At 42.2% G+C, this 16057-nt stretch overlaps 1 protein-coding gene and 1 pseudogene across 3 annotated transcripts in view; both read left to right on the top strand.

Moving 5' to 3' along the window:
- The window catches only part of elovl1b (ELOVL fatty acid elongase 1b), a 29374-nt gene extending 13525 nt beyond the window's left edge, over positions 1–15849 (top strand). The window contains exons 1-8 of one of the 3 annotated variants that reach the window (XM_039000828.1): positions 4917–5107; positions 12212–12311; positions 12424–12614; positions 12992–13072; positions 13286–13342; positions 13450–13555; positions 13691–13827; positions 14120–14446. In XM_039000828.1, the coding sequence (XP_038856756.1) occupies positions 12251–12311; positions 12424–12614; positions 12992–13072; positions 13286–13342; positions 13450–13555; positions 13691–13827; positions 14120–14446 (960 nt within the window). In that variant the 5' untranslated portion in view covers positions 4917–5107; positions 12212–12250. The other 2 variants (XM_039000829.1, XM_039000830.1) reach the window with 2 other exon arrangements.
- On the top strand, positions 10232–10289 carry LOC120054216 (annotated as a pseudogene).
- Positions 15850–16057: the final 208 nt, after the last annotated feature.

Here is a 16057-nt window from a genome sequence, read left to right as displayed (position 1 = left end):
TATTTGCATAAAAGTAAAGATACCTTTTTAAAAGAAAATGACTCCAGTGAAAGTCACCCAGTAAAATATACTTAAGTAGTAAAATATTTTTTTTCAGGTACGAATAGCCAGGGGCACACTTCAACAGTCAGACAATTTACAAATTAAGCATTTGTGTTTAGTGAGTCTGCCAGATCAGAGGCAGTAAGGATGACCAGGGATGTTCTTTTGATAAGTGTGTGAATTAGGCAATTTTCCTGTCCTGCTAAGCGTTCAAAATGTACCGAGTACTTTTGGGTGTCGGGGAAAATGTAAGGAGTAAAAGGTACATTATTTTCTTTAGGAATGTAGTGGAGTTAAAGTTGTCAAAAATATAAATAGTAAAAGTCAGATACCCTAAAAAACGACTTAAGTGGTACTTTTACACCACTGGTAATGAAATGGTCCTGAACGTCTCTAAAACTAAGAGCACTGTATTTGTTTCCCTGAGTTCTAGACCTCAGTGGAATCTGGTAATGAATGGTGTGGCTGTTGATCAAGTTGAGGAGAATAAATTACTTGTTGTTACCTTAGATTGTAAACTGTCATGGTCAAAACATACAGTGCATTTGGAAAGAATTCTGACCCCTTGACCTTTTCCGCATTTTGTTACGTTACAGCCTTATTCTAAAATGTATTGTTTTTTCCCCTCATCAAGCTACACACAAAGCAAAAACAGGTTTTTAGAAATGTTTCAAATGTATTAAAAATAGAAAACTGATATCTACATAGGTATTCAGACCCTTTACTCAGTACTTTGTTGAAGCACCTTTGGCAGCGATTACAGCCTCGAGTCTGCTTGGGTATGACGCTACAAAATTGGCACACCTGTATTTGGGAAATTTCTCCCATTGTTCTCTGCAGATCCTCTCAAGCTCTGTCATGTTGGATGGGGAGCATCGCTGCACAGCTATTTTCAGGTTTCTCCAGAGATGTTCGAACAGGTTCAAGTTTGGTTACTGGCTGGGCCACTCGAGAACATTGAGTGGCCACTCCAGCGTTGTCTTGGCTGTGTGCTTAGGGTCGTTGTCCTGTTGGAAGGTGAACCTTCGCCCCAGTCTAAAGGTCCTGAGCGCTCTTGAGCAGGTTTTCATCAATGAGCTCTCTGTACTTTGCTCTGTTCATCTTTCCCTCGATCCTACCTAGTCTCCCAGTCCCTGCCGCTGAAAAACATCCCCACAGCATGATGCTGTCACCAACATGCTTCACTGAAGAGATGGTGCCAGGTTTCCTCCAGATGTGACGCTTGGTATTCAGGCCAAAGAGTTCTTGGTTTCTAATCTTGGTTTCATCAGACCAGAGAATCTTGTTTCTCATGGTCTGAGAGTCCTTTAGGTGCCTTTTGGCAAACTCCAAGCGGGCTGTCATGTGCCTTTTACTGAGGAGTGGCTTCTTTCTGGCCACTCTGCCATAAAGGCCTGATTGGTGGAGTGCTGCAGAGATGGTTGTCCTTCTGCAAGGTTCTCCCATCTCCACAGAGGAACTTTGGAGCTCTGTGACCATCAGGTTCTCCATTTAAGAATGATGGAGGACACTGTGTTCTTGGGGACCTTCAATGCTGCAGAAATGTTTTAGTACCGTGCCTCGACACATTCCTGTCTCGGACCTCCATGGAAAATTTCTTCGATCTCATGGCTTGGTTTTTGCTCTGACATGCACTGTCAACTGTGGATCTTTATATATATACAGGTGTGTGTGCTTTTCCAAATCATGTAAATTCAATTGATTGGACCACAGGTGGACTTCAAGTTGTAGAAACATCTCAAGGATGATCAATGGAAACAGGATGTCCCTGAGCAGAATTTCGAGTCTCATAGCAAAGGGTCTGAATACTTATGTAAATAAGGTATTTCAGTTTTTTATTTGAAATACATTTGCAAACATTTCTAAACCTGTTTTTGCTTTGTCATTAGAGGATATTGTGTGTAGACGGATGACAAAACGTTTTTAATCAATTTTAGAATACGGCTGTAATGTAACAAAATGTGAAAAGGGAAGGTGTCTGAATACTTTCAATGTGGCACTGTCATAGGATGCCACTTTTCCAACAAGTAAGTTCATAAAATTTCTGCTCTGCTAGAGCTGCCACAGTCAACTGTAAGTGCTGTTATTGTGAAATGGAAAAGTCTAGGAGCAACAACGGCTCAGCCGTGAAGTGGTAGGCCACACAAGCACATAGAACGGGATCACCAAGTGCTGAAGCACGTAGCGCATAAAAATCATCTGTCCTCGGTTGCAACACTCACTACTGAGTTCTAAACTTCCTCTGGAAGCAATGTCAGCACAAGAACTGTTCGTCGGGAACTTCATGAAATGGGTTTCCATGGCCGTTCAGCTGCACACAGCCTAAGATCATCATGCGCAATGCCAAGCATCGGATGGAGTGGTTTAAAGCTTGCCTCCATTGGACTCTGGAGTAGTGGAAACGTGTTCTTTGGAGTGATAAATCGTGCTTCACTATCTGGCAGTCCAACGGACGAATCTGGTTTTGGCGGATGCCAGGAGAACGCTACCTGTCTGAATGCATAGTGCCAACTGTAAAGTTTGGTGGAGGAGGAATATTAGTCTGGGGCTGTTTTTCATGGTTCGGGCTAGTCCCCTTAGTTCCAGTTAAGGGAAATCTTAACCCTACAGCATACAATGACATTCTAGATGATTCTTTGCTTCCCAAACTGTTACCCCAAAGTCGGAAGGCCCTTTCCTGTTTCAGCATGACAATGCCCCCTTACACAAAGCGAGGCCCATAGAGAAATGGTTTGTCGAGATCGGTGTGGAAGAACTTGACTGGCCTGCACATAGCCCTGACCTCAACCCCATCGAACACCTTTGGGAAGAATTTGAACGCCGACTGCGAGCCAGGCCTAATTGCCCAACATCAGTGCCCGACCTCACTAATGCTCTTGTGGCTGAATGGAAGCAAGTCTCTGCAATGTTCCAACAACTAGCGGAAAGCCTTCCCAGAAGAGTGGAGGCTGTTATAGCAGCAAAGGGGGGACCAACCAACTCCATATTAATGCCCATGATTTTTGAATGAGATGTTCGACGAGCAGTGTCCACATACTTTTGGTCATGTAGTGTAGATTCAATGGTTGTAAAGATGGAGAGAGGCCTGTCCATAATAGAGAATCTGCTTTTTTGACACCACACTCCACAAAGCAAGTCCTGCAGGCTCTAGTTTTATCTTATCTTTATTATTGTCCAGTCATAGGGTCAAGTGAGTGCTGCAAAGAAAGACCTATTTAAGCTGCAGCTGGCCAAGAACAGAGCGGGCACATCTTGTAATTAGAGGGCTAATATTAATACTATGCAAGGAAGTCTCTTGGCTAAGAGTTGAGGAAAGACTGACTGCTTCACTTTTTGTTTTTCTAAGAAACGTGTTGGAAATTCCAAATAGTTTTGCATAGTCAACTTACACACGGCACTGACACACACTTACCCCCCCAGACATGTCACCAGGGGTCTTTTCAGGTCCAAAACAAATTCAAGGAAATGAAAAACACACTTGTCTTATATTCATTTATAAAAAAAATGTAGGACCACAGTAAGACTAGATGTTGGCGTCGGGCTAATGCGGATCCTAAGAACTCCTAAACTAATCAAATCCCTTGGGACAGAGCAACAGGTAAACCCGTCTCTGTCCACAGATACAGAAAAATGAATAGGCCAGACAAGTACATCTACACAACTATTAACAGTTGATTGGACTAGGGTGCCAGTTGTGATGCACACTTTTAGTCACGACTAAGTACCTCATTTAAGTAGATTGATGTTAGATAAAATATTAGAGCAGTACTTGACGAGTGTCCATCGCTCTCAATTAGGGGTGGCTTGTTTGACAAATGTTTTACATCACAAAGGATCTGAGAGCTTGCTTAAAGTAGAGAGGAGTTAGTAGGCTACTTAACCTGTTAATATACAACTAAAGGGTGGAGTGTGTCTGACTCCCACTGTTCTGTACGGCCTGGACATGTACACCAAGACGTGAGTGTGTGTGCTTCACGTGTTTGTTCTAGAGGGAGAGTGAGCGTCATAACTACATAGCTTTAAAGATTGTCTCAATATCTGTTCCTCCTTTTAAAACTGGGCTTGGTAGGGAGATCAGACTCAGATTTCATATGCGTGAGAGCAAGCAGAACGTACAATATACTTACATATTTGCCAGTAAGTCACTGTCTTCCTGTAGGAGCCGTAATGGCCTTATCTATGTTATCAGATTTATCAACCAGCCTTGAGTAAACCGTAGAATTATACTTTTTATGTTCCAACTGGTCTCTTCCTTTTTGGTGTTCAGTCTCCAGAGGAAGTATTCCATGTTGTTTGATGAACAATACATTTTTTTAATTACATTTTGGAAAGCCCCTATGATTGTTTTTGTAAGTGTCATTATGGAGTTGTAAATGCTTGACTTCCAGATGGAGGGTGAAATGGATGTTAGCTTTGCTTTCGGGGTGTTGGCTGGGGAAAGAGACTCTAGTGTCACAACAACAGAGTCGCCACTGATTTCTCCCCGCTGTGTATGAGAATAATATAATCAGCCCACCCCCTAGGAGAGAAACCTGCAGGATGATGCCATACTCTGCTGTATTTAGCTTTGAGAGCGGGGGGGGGGGGGGGGGGGGGGTGGAGGTAAGAGGGGAAGGGGCAACTCCTGTCAGACCAGGGCTGTGGTCACAAAACGGTCACCTACCTACCTTTCCTTTATTTTGAGGTTTTCACACTGCCGGTTGAAATACAAGGCCAGCTTCCTCTCGTTCTCACTCTCTTAACCACCCAGCTTGCATTTACACTGACACATATACACTCCTCCCTCCTCTCTCTCTCTCTGCCTGCCTCGCTCTCTCTTTCTGAACTAGTTATTCATTCACTGTGTGTGTGCGTCACGGTGGGTGGGGAGGACAGCAGTACCAGTCACACTTCATCCGTTTTCTCTGTCTCACTCACTCCTGCTTCCTCCTCTCTTTCACTCCCTTTCTCTCTCCCTTGACTGCTATCCTGGCGCTTCTCTCCAAAAGGAGCAAGCAAGCTAGCTGTGCTCTTTAGTGTTGGACCGCTCTGAGGTGAACAAGAAATAAACCACATCAAAGACGAGGTAAGTCTGCTCACTTAGCACCAGATGGAGTACCAGGAAACGAACCCTAACGTCTTCTCCCCCTTTATCTAATTTTGGCACGCTTGTTGAGCCAATGGTTTGGGTTTGTTTCCCTAAGTGGGTTTTAGGTGTTGTGTTTACGTTATCTCTTCAGGGAACGCCTATATTATGTGTCTAACAAGCTGGGGTAAACACACACGTTGTTTTGACATTGAAAACCCAGTGTGTGTGCGTACAGTAGGTAGAGCAACCCTGCCAACAGTACAGTCAAAAACGTGATTTTGCTGTGTTTTATATATATTCCCACACTGAGGTTGGAATAATACTGTGAAAATTATGATTATGCACTTTTTTAGTGTAAGTGAAAATACATTTCAGCCTGTTTTGTTGGTATGGAGAAAATTTAGTTAATAGACCAGTAAGAAAGAGTTTCAAACCTCTCTGCCAATAACCGCTAGTTTTCAGTTCCCCCCACCCCACTCAGACCACTCCCAGACAGCCCTAGAAAAATTCTTGCTTGAGAAATTGTTCTTTGCTAATAAGCTATTTTTGTTTATTTTCGACCATTGTAATTGAAATCAATCACAGTAAGTTACATAATTGTTAACCAGAAATGAATTCATATAGAAATAAAAACGTCTGCATTAGGCCTTTAAACATAAGCTGCACTGTGTTTTTTCTAATTGGCTCCTCCCTCTCTCCCTGTGGATGTTTTTTAACCCTCTCCTCTGTCGTTTTGTTCATCATGAACTCTAACCCTTTGAACAAGGCTCCTTTTTTTCATCGCTATGATTAATTGACAGGCTTCCCATAACACATGCATTTCCCCCAACCTTTCCACTGTGCTACTCTTCCCTGCAAGTCATAAGAGGCACTTAGTCGGCGATTTGAAGAGTTATTCCTAAACCAAGATTTATTCCCACCTATTACCAGCGTCACAATTTTGTTCTGGGTTTTCTATGTCAATAGTGTAGTCACAGAGAATTGTATCTGGTCAAGGTCTCGAGATGGCTGATCATCACACGATAGGTTGATTTGAGGAAAGATACACTCCCTCCATTCTGGAACGGAGAGGAATGAGGTGATCTGACAGTCTCCGCCCTCCTGGTTTATGGCTGTTAACTGTGTAGCCCTGTTGAGTCCAGGGTTAGAGGACTGGAATACCAAAAAGGGCTACATTTAATTGGCTTCATCTGTCTGTCCGTTTTACAGTTAGCTATGCCTATATGGCGTTTCTTTCATGGAATTGAGGTAGTGTTTATCTGTTTATCATATATGCACTGTCACTTTAACTATACATTCATGTACATACTACCTCAATTGGCCCGACCAACCAGTGCTCCCGCACATTGGCTAACCGGGCTATCTGCATTGTGTCACGCCACCCACCACCCGCCAACCCCTTTTTTACGCTACTGCTACTCTGTTTATCATATATGCATAGTCACTTTAACCATATCTACATGTACATACTACCTCAATCAGCCTGACTAACCTGTGTCTGTATGTAGCCTCGCTACTTTTATAGCCTCGCTACTGTATATAGCCTGTCTTTTTACTGTTGTTTTATTTCTTTACTTACCTATTGTTCACCTAATACCTTTTTTTTGCACTATTGGTTAGTAAGTAAGCATTTCACTGTAAGGTCTACACCTGTTGTATTCGGTGCACGTGACAAATAAACTTTGATTAGTGTAGTGCTTGGACTTTGACTCTCTGGTCAGGGTGATGAGAAGTGCCACCTTGTGATCCACCACAGTCTGCTGGTGGAACGATTATCGCTGACTTAGTAGTCAACACCATGAGGAAATTCTCCTGGAAGTCTTTACAGTAGCAGTCAGAATGCTTTGTTACAATGTGACTGTGGAGTTTAAAAGTGTTTGTAGTGAGCTCATGGGATTGGTATGTCTGGACACTTGAGGCATTTCAGTAGAGTGAGGTTGCCAGATTGAAGGGATGGCACTGTCAGATCAGAACTGAAGGACTACTGTTATCGCACATTGTTTTAAAGTGAATCGAACAAATATGAACAGTGTCACAGTCCTCTGCTGCTGTACCGCTCAGTCAAGTTGAACTACTAGATTCTGTTGGATGGTTTGGTGTTGCTAAAGGTTGGAATTAATGTCCTGACTGAGATTTCCCTATTTGTAGTTGTGGTTGTTTGCTTTAGTCTAGATACATTTATAGAAATGTACAAGAAGCCAAAAGGGTAAAAAGAAATATCCTGAATATTCCTCACTCATTAGGTTATTGGCCTGTCTACCTTCTCTGGTCTCTGACAGAAGAATGGGGTTTCTCTGGTCGCTGACAGAAGAATGGGGTTTCTCTGGTCTCTGACAGAAGAATGGGGTTTCTCTGGTCTCTGACAGAAGAATGGGGTTTCTCTGGTCTCTGACAGAAGAATGGGGTTTCTCTGGTCTCTGACAGAAGAATGGGGTTTCTCTGGTCTCTGACAGAAGAATGGGGTTTCTCTGGTCTCTGACAGAAGAATGGGGTTTCTCTGGTCTCTGACAGAAGAATGGGGTTTCTCTGGTCTCTGACAGAAGAATGGGGTTTCTCTGGTCTCTGACAGAAGAATGGGGTTTCTCTGGTCTCTGACAGAAGAATGGGCTTTCTCTGGTCTCTGACAGAAGAATGGGCTTTCTCTGGTCTCTGACAGAAGAATGGGCTTTCTCTGGTCTCTGACAGAAGAATGGGCTTTCTCTGGTCTCTGACAGAAGAATGGGCTTTCTCTGGTCTCTGACAGAAGAATGGGCTTTCTCTGGTCTCTGACAGAAGAATGGGCTTTCTCTGGTCTCTGACAGAAGAATGGGCTTTCTCTGGTCTCTGACAGAAGAATGGGCTTTCTCTGGTCTCTGACAGAAGAATGGGCTTTCTCTGGTCTCTGACAGAAGAATGGGCTTTCTCTGGTCTCTGACAGAAGAATGGGCTTTCTCTGGTCTCTGACAGAAGAATGGGCTTTCTCTGGTCTCTGACAGAAGAATGGGGTTTCTCTGGTCTCTGACAGAAGAATGGGGTTTCTCTGGTCTCTGACAGAAGAATGGGGTTTCTCTGGTCTCTGACAGAAGAATGGGCTTTCTCTAGTCTCTGACAGAAGAATGGGCTTTCTCTGGTCTCTGACAGAAGAATGGGCTTTCTCTGGTCTCTGACAGAAGAATGGGCTTTCTCTGGTCTCTGACAGAAGAATGGGCTTTCTCTGGTCTCTCCGATGTTTTTGGATATCTCCACTATGGCTATTGTACAGGTTTATTTCCCCCTCACTGGTCTGTCTCTTTCTTTGGTGCCTTCGGATGTGGATTGAAAGAATCGTGTTGTGTTCTCCTGTGTCTGGTTAGGTCCCTCTTAGCCACAAGACGAGCCCCTGACACTATACATTCTCATACTCACACGGAGGCATTCAGGTTTTTGACTAGAAAGATTGGCAATACAAACTGCCCCTCTGTGTGCAATACTCAGGTCTCTGGTGGTGAATTCCATTCAGTAGAATCCAGTTCTTCAGTGAGATTTTTAACAAATCACATGTCTGTTCAGGGTTATACACACTTGCTTTTGAGCAGATACGGCGTTTTAGGTAATGTTGTCTTGGGGGTTATGTTGAATATATTTTTGTCAAAGTAGAGGGGCATGGCAGAATAGGCTTAAAGTAGTGGCAGCAGGTAGCCTAGTGGTTAGAGCGTTGGGCAAGTAACTGAAAGGTTGCTGGATCGAATCCCTGAGCTGTCAAGGTAAAAATCTGTCGTTCTGCCCCTGAACAAGGCCTACTGTTCCCCGGTAGGCCGTCATTGTAAATAAGAATTTGTTCTTAACTGACTTGCCTAGTTAAAGGTTTGGTCTTTGAGTCAGAAATTTAGGCAAGATGCCAAAACATTTTTCTATTTTCGTTTCCAGGTGGAAAGCGCAAAGAGGACTCAAAAAATAAATTCAAATGTAAATTTGCTCATCTTCCTCACATGGGTACACCGCAACCTTCTCCGATGCTACACTCAAACTAAGGACCAGTAGATTATCACTATCAATAGATATCTAACATTTGTCATAATGTTCACATGATCTCTTAATGTGCAAGTGTTACTCCTCCGATCAAGACAGATGATTGATGTCTGAATCTGCCTGAGTTAGAGGCACTGAGATGTGTGTTGTCACCACAGATATGAGGCACACCTGCCGACTCGCCTTGTTTTCAGGTTCCAAAGGAACAACAGCTATTTGTGTAAGAGCTTTCTGAAATGCTTGGTCTCTGGTCTAAATTAGCATGGAAATGAGAATCATACCGACAGGTGAGCACTCACTCGACAACCAGGAAACTCCCTGCCGGTGCGCTGTAAATCTACATACATTGAACTTTGCCCTATATCACTTGTAGGCGCCCATGATGCTCGGCTTTTCTGCTTGGAACACATAATGAATTGTGGTTTAGTAAATGCCAACCTCTGCCTTAGTTGCAGGCTTTTCCTTGAGGTTTTCACCTATTGCATCCATAATGTGACATGTCATGTGCATTTAAGTTCAAAGGCCTACATGTTCTGATTTCTCAGGAATGTTCTCATAATCACACATGGAGTCAAGACAATAGCGGTTTAGCCTGATATCCCCCTTGCCGTGTGGTTGTTATCAGTGTCCTTGAAGGTTCCAGGTGAACAAAATGTGCAGTTGATCTTAGCTGCTAGATTAGATATCGCAAACAGGACATTCCTTTGCCTCTTCGAACATGTGCATTTGCTATACCTTCCCAGATGAAACAATACTACCGTTTACTATAGAATACTACAGTACTTACTATAGAATTCTATAGTAAACTGTAGAATCATTTACTACACACTGTAGTGTCCCTCGATCATGTGTAGTACTTACTATAGAATGCTGTAGTAAATACTACAGTTTTATCCACAAAAAACACCCACTGTTAAATGCTACAGTAGTGTCAGCAAAAACACCACACTTTTTTAACTATAGTGAATACTACAGTTTTTAATTTGCATAGACCCTGCCCATTCCCCTCCCCATATCACAATTTGTGCCATCCATAAGTGAGAAACCTACATACCGTATGTTGTGTTCCGAAAAGAGCAGAAGCGTTGAATTATCCGTTCAGACCCCAGTCCCTGTAGCTACCTACAGGTTATGGAAAATTATAGCTCTCTTTAGTATTTCTCTAGTAGGTTTCCTCAAGGAGAAAGCCTCTACTTCTTCTATGTCAAAGATAATAGAACAAAAACACTATAGTCTGCAAAACCAAGACATTACAGTAAATACTACAGTATACTACATTAATTACTATAGTATATATTACATTTTTATTTTACTACAGTATTTAGACTAGTTAACTGTAAATGCTACAGTAAACACTAGTGAATACTACAGTAAAGTCTGCAAAAACACTACAATTAATACTATAGTATTTTTACCATAGTATACTATAGTATTTTTTTATTTGAGTTGTGGCTAGTTACTGGTAAACTACTCCGGACCTTTACCGGAGTTCAAGAGAAGTACAGATTATGCCAGTTAACTTTACATACAGTTATGTGTGCAGGTTATATGATTTAAAGGCCATACATTTTATAGAAAGCCCTGTTGGTCTGAAAATGTCTGGCTGCTGACTTCAAGTTCATAATCACTGTTACATATTCCATGTTGATTGTGTACTGTGTGTCCTGCTCTAAGGACGGGTAGATGTTTTTGCTCTGTGTTAGACACTTTTATATACTTTTTGCTGTTGCCCCCCCCCCCCCCCCCCCCCCCCCCCCCGTACATTCCAGTAGGCTGGATCATTACCTTTTGATGGTGTTAGCTTAGGGTAGACTTTACTCCTAGGGCAGGGAGAGCTCAGTGTAGGTTTTCTCTGAACAATGGATCCCTCTTGCTCCATAGTGGGGCAAGAATGCTACCACACCCAGACATCCCAGCTATTGACCAATAACATTGACAACATGCCCTATATGGAGTTGAGATTTGATATGGATAGGTTTTGTCAAGACTGTGCTCAGTCCCTGTGTACACATTTTTATGTTGCTGTATACACATTGTAGCCAGCCAATGTGTCGAGAGATTAGAAGTTTGAAGATTTTATACCAGTATTGATACTTGTAGTTCAGTTGTTGATATAAGTTGCAGGTCGCTGAGTTCAGTCCAATTTTCCTTATAACCCTAAGGTAAATGTGCCAGTCTGTGGAACACCTGTCTTCAGTCCAATTGTTCTTTTATAAACCTTGAGGTTAAACCGTCCCACCACCCACGTAACATGTTGGTAAATAAGCCTGTTTGAGCTCTCTCTTCAGTCAGGGTAGTTCTGTCGGCACCTGGATCTCATGAGACTGGTCTAGAACAAATTCAAACTTCAAAGATGATTGCCTTTGCCTCCTCTCTCACGGCTGGGGTCATTTGGGGAGAGCAGAGAGAGAGAGATTTGCTGTGGTTCTGTGTTTTGGCCTGGTTCCCATAATTGGCAGTCCCAAACTGAGGCGAATGCTGTGGGATGGAGACGCTCGCCTGTCCCCTGTAGCCCCTCCTCTCTGCTGTCAGGCCATGTCTGCCGGGACAGGGGCAAGGCATGCTGGGATGTGGGGGCAGAGTGTGGTATGCTGGGTCAGTGATATTTGTTCAGAACCAGAACACACTGTTGCTGAACAAGGATCCTCAACTGTAGCACACGCACATTTCCTGTATCCTTCTTTCATGTCATGAAACCAAATAAAATACCAGCTATAAAGTGATGTTCTGTGTCATGTTTTTGCGAGTAAGGGTTGATGGTTTTGCCAAATACAACTGTGACTAGATTATTAAATATGATGCAGGCAGTTTAATACCATGAATGATGTTTGGGTAAAGGATATTGTAAAGTCAGTACCTAAAGATACTGCAATAGCATATCATATTAGTCAGTATGTAAGGGATTTGGAGTAGCATATTATATTTTTATATATAATACATGTCTTTTTTTATAGCGCTTTTCATTACAGAGTTATCTCAAAGCTCTACTGAGTAAAAAACAAACATATACAATAAAAACAACACATTTAGAATCACGGCAGGTAAATAAAAAGCAAAAGCGGGTGCAAAATACATTAAAATGACGACATTACTAATTCATTTGATTTTCCACAGGTGATTGGGTGGTGATACCAGAGGGGGAAGCTAGTCAAAATGCTTCAGGACATTGGTGCTAGAGCCATGGGGGTTTATGAGTACCTCTTGAAGGGAACAGGTGAGGTATTTTTCTGCCTAGTTAATTACTTAACTATACCTCTGCTTTGTGTACCGTGAAAGCGGTAAACCTGTTTTGTAGTATATTTTACAGCTCATGTTTTGTTTCTCAGACCCGCGACTGTGGAGTTACCCACTCATGGGGAGTCCGGTGAACATGTCGGCCATCTTGCTGACCTACATCTTCTTCGTGCTGGTTGCTGGGCCTCGCTTCATGGCCAACCGCAAGCCCTTCCAACTCAAGGAGGCCATGATCACTTACAACTTCTCCATGGTGGCATTGAACGCCTTTATTGTCTATGAGGTGAAACACTATGACGCAAAGCTCTTGTCTCTCAAAGATCGGGGTTCTTGATTGGTTCTTTTGAGAGGCATCTCTACAGGACTTGGAGCCAGTCTTTTCCCTAGCAGTGTATTTGGTGTTTGGTATGTGGCAGCTCTGTCTGAATGGGTTATTGCCATACTTGGCCAGAGTGTGTTGGATAATTGGAACACTAGCTAAATGAACCATTGCCTAGATTGATGGAGGTAAATAAGATTTGAGATTTGCATGTAGAAGATGACCCATATAGTCAATATACACTTGCTTATGTTAATAACAGTATGGCTTCTTTCCAATCTAGTTTGACTACCGGTAGCTACAGTATCTGTTTGTCTCAATTTGTTCTCTTGTCTTTTTAGTTCTTGATGTCAGGCTGGGCCACGACATACACATGGAGATGTGACGCAGTTGATTACTCGGATAGCCCCCAAGGCCTTAGAGTAAGTCTTGAGTCTTTGCTTCACGCATGGTCCCCCCCTCCCCCGTGATGGTCATGAGATGCATCATCTTTGAAAGAAAGTATGCAAGACAAGATGCACATTGTTAGGATATTCCTACTGATCCACTGTGACAATACTATCTTTAGATTACTACTAATAGGCTGTTTTGTCCAAATTCTCACGTTTGCATGGTGTGTTGTGTTCCCTCACTAGATGGTTCGAGTGGCCTGGTTATTCTTGTTCTCCAAATTCATTGAGCTCTTGGACACAGTAAGACTTCAGATTATTTCCTACAGATTGGCAACTCCTCAGTCTTTCCCCCTGTTCACGTTATGGTCATCATGGTTGTATTTGACATGTTTCTCTCGTTGGGTCAGGTGTTTTTTGTTCTGAGGAAGAAACATGGTCAGATCACCTTCCTGCACGTCTTCCACCACTCTTTCATGCCCTGGACCTGGTGGTGGGGCGTCAGCTTAGCTCCCGGTGAGTCCACAATATTTGGTATTGTAAAATGGTGGGAAGACAATTCCATTTGCAGTAGACAAAGGTATGTTGTTGGTGGATCCAGTGGAATATGGGCAGGGTTGGTTTGAAGTGTTCTGTGTGTTTTACCAACAGGGGGAATAGGCTCTTTCCATGCCATGGTGAATTGCATCGTCCACGTCATCATGTACTCTTACTACGGCCTGTCTGCGGCTGGACCACGCTTCGAAAAGTTCCTCTGGTGGAAGAAGTACATGACCGCCATCCAACTGGTATGTTTTGTTAGTTTGAATGGATGGATGTATATGACATTGTCATTTCCAGTATAAATTTGTACTATGAGTAGTAAGCTTTTGCCAGGTCTTCGTGGCTGTTTATACAGCATTTTTTTGTTGTTTCTCTAAAAGGTGATCTGTACTAGTTTTTTTTTTAAACTTGTAGATGCAATATACTAAAGTAGTAAATAAACTAGTCTGAAATACCATTATTGATCAGTGCAAGAGCTGTGCCACTTCAGAACATTCTTCTCCATATGCGTATTGTTCCTCTTCATTCCACCAACAGGTTCAGTTTGTGATGGTGTCCCTCCACGTCACCCAGTATTACTTCATGGACAGCTGTGACTACCAGGTCCCCCTGTTCATCCACCTCATCTGGATGTATGGTACCTTCTTCTTCGTGCTCTTCTCCAACTTCTGGTACCAGGCATACGTGAAGGGAAAGCGGTTGCCCAAGCAGGACTCCAAGCCTGGCCTCAACGGCAAGGCCAACGGGACCACCATGGTCGCCAATGGCAAGCACCACAAGAAAGGTAACAGTAATGGCACCAGCAACGGTTCCAGTCACAACGAAAATGGCAGTGCCCATGCGGGCAAGATGAAGAAGTCCTAGGGTCTTCGGAAAAGAACATCCGAGACGTGTGAATACGAGATCCCGCACAAACTACTGTGGATTCCAAAGAATGTTTTGGTTATGTTTCTTTTCTGGTCGTTTTTAGTTTTATTCAGGACAAAAAGCTGGGGAAATTACGAGGTCAATGACTTCTGCGGTTGGGGTCCCACATTTCGTTTTTTTTTTTTTTTTTAACTGGAAACTTACTATGGAACACAATTTATGAAGAGACATGTTATGTCCTGATGTTATCTCTTTACTGATGTTGCCACCTATGATAAAGATGAGCAATAATGACTATATAAAATAAATAATAAAAATACTGAGCTATATTGTATACAAAAAAATGGTAAATTAAATTATTTTATACTAAGAGAAAGAGATTTTGTTTAACAAGTAATACTTTTTTTCAAAAAAAAAAAGGTAAGGTTCAAATTTGACACCTCTAACGATTATTGTAAATAAAGTAGTCAAAAGTTTAGTATTTGGTCCCATATTCCTAGCACACAATGACCACATCAAGCTTGTGACTCTACAAACTTGTTGAATGGATTTGCAGTTTTTGATTGTGTTTCAGATTATTTTGTGCCCAATAGAAAGGAATGGTAAATAATGTATTGTGTCATTTTTATTGTAAATAAGAATAGAATGTGTTTCTAAACACTTGATTATGGATAATGCTACCATGATTATCAATAATCCTGAATTAATTGTGAATAATGATGAGTGATAAAGGTACAGAGGGTCAAAGATCATACCCCCAAGACATGCTAATCGCCCACCATTTCCAAAAACGGGAGATTCAATGACTTGGCGTTATATTTTACCCTCTGTAACTTTCTCACTCCTCATTGTTCACCCAACCCACAGCTCTTTGTGTGGGGGAGGGGGCTGGTTCAGGGTTGGACTAGGGCAAACACATAATACCGGTATATGAGTTTGACTTTGAGCTGGTGACATGTGTACTGTAAATTACCTAATAATGCCAACGACACAACCTCTAATGGTAATGACTGTCTGGAAATGTCTACAGTATCTATGACGTGTCGAGGCTAATGCCATTCTTACTTCACAAGGCTGTAAGTCCAACAACCTCAATGAGTTGGTAAATGACCTGCTTGTCATGACAGAGCAACATTATGGTGCTTCTTTCAAAGCGTTTCTGTGAGACCTTGACACTGTAAATAAAGGTGGACATTAATGTCTCCATACATCTGCTCGGATACTGATCCTGACGGAAAATGGAACTTTATACTTTGATTTCCACAAGCATTTCAAACAATGTTTGACAAATCCTTGTATGATGTCCTTTGTGTTAATATGTTTATTCATCCTAGGTTGACTGTAATGTATTTCGGGGGTAATCGAGGGGAATTAAAATACATCTGAATTTTAAAACGTTATTAAACATGAAGTAATTCAGTTAGCTACAGGTCTACTGATACATAACATTTCAAGTCATTCTCATTTTCCCATTGGAACTGAATACAGCCCCGAGTTTAAAGACATTCTCAAAATATGGGTATTGAAAATATACAGAAATGTACTGTTCTCAAGCCATGAAATATTTACTGCTGCTGAGGCCAAGGCAGGGTGAGCTTTGGTGAGTCA

Source organism: Salvelinus namaycush, chromosome 9 (assembly GCF_016432855.1).
Source record: "Salvelinus namaycush isolate Seneca chromosome 9, SaNama_1.0, whole genome shotgun sequence".
Classification (NCBI taxonomy): Eukaryota; Metazoa; Chordata; class Actinopteri; order Salmoniformes; family Salmonidae; genus Salvelinus; species Salvelinus namaycush.
This window is presented reverse-complemented; position numbering and strand designations above follow the sequence as displayed.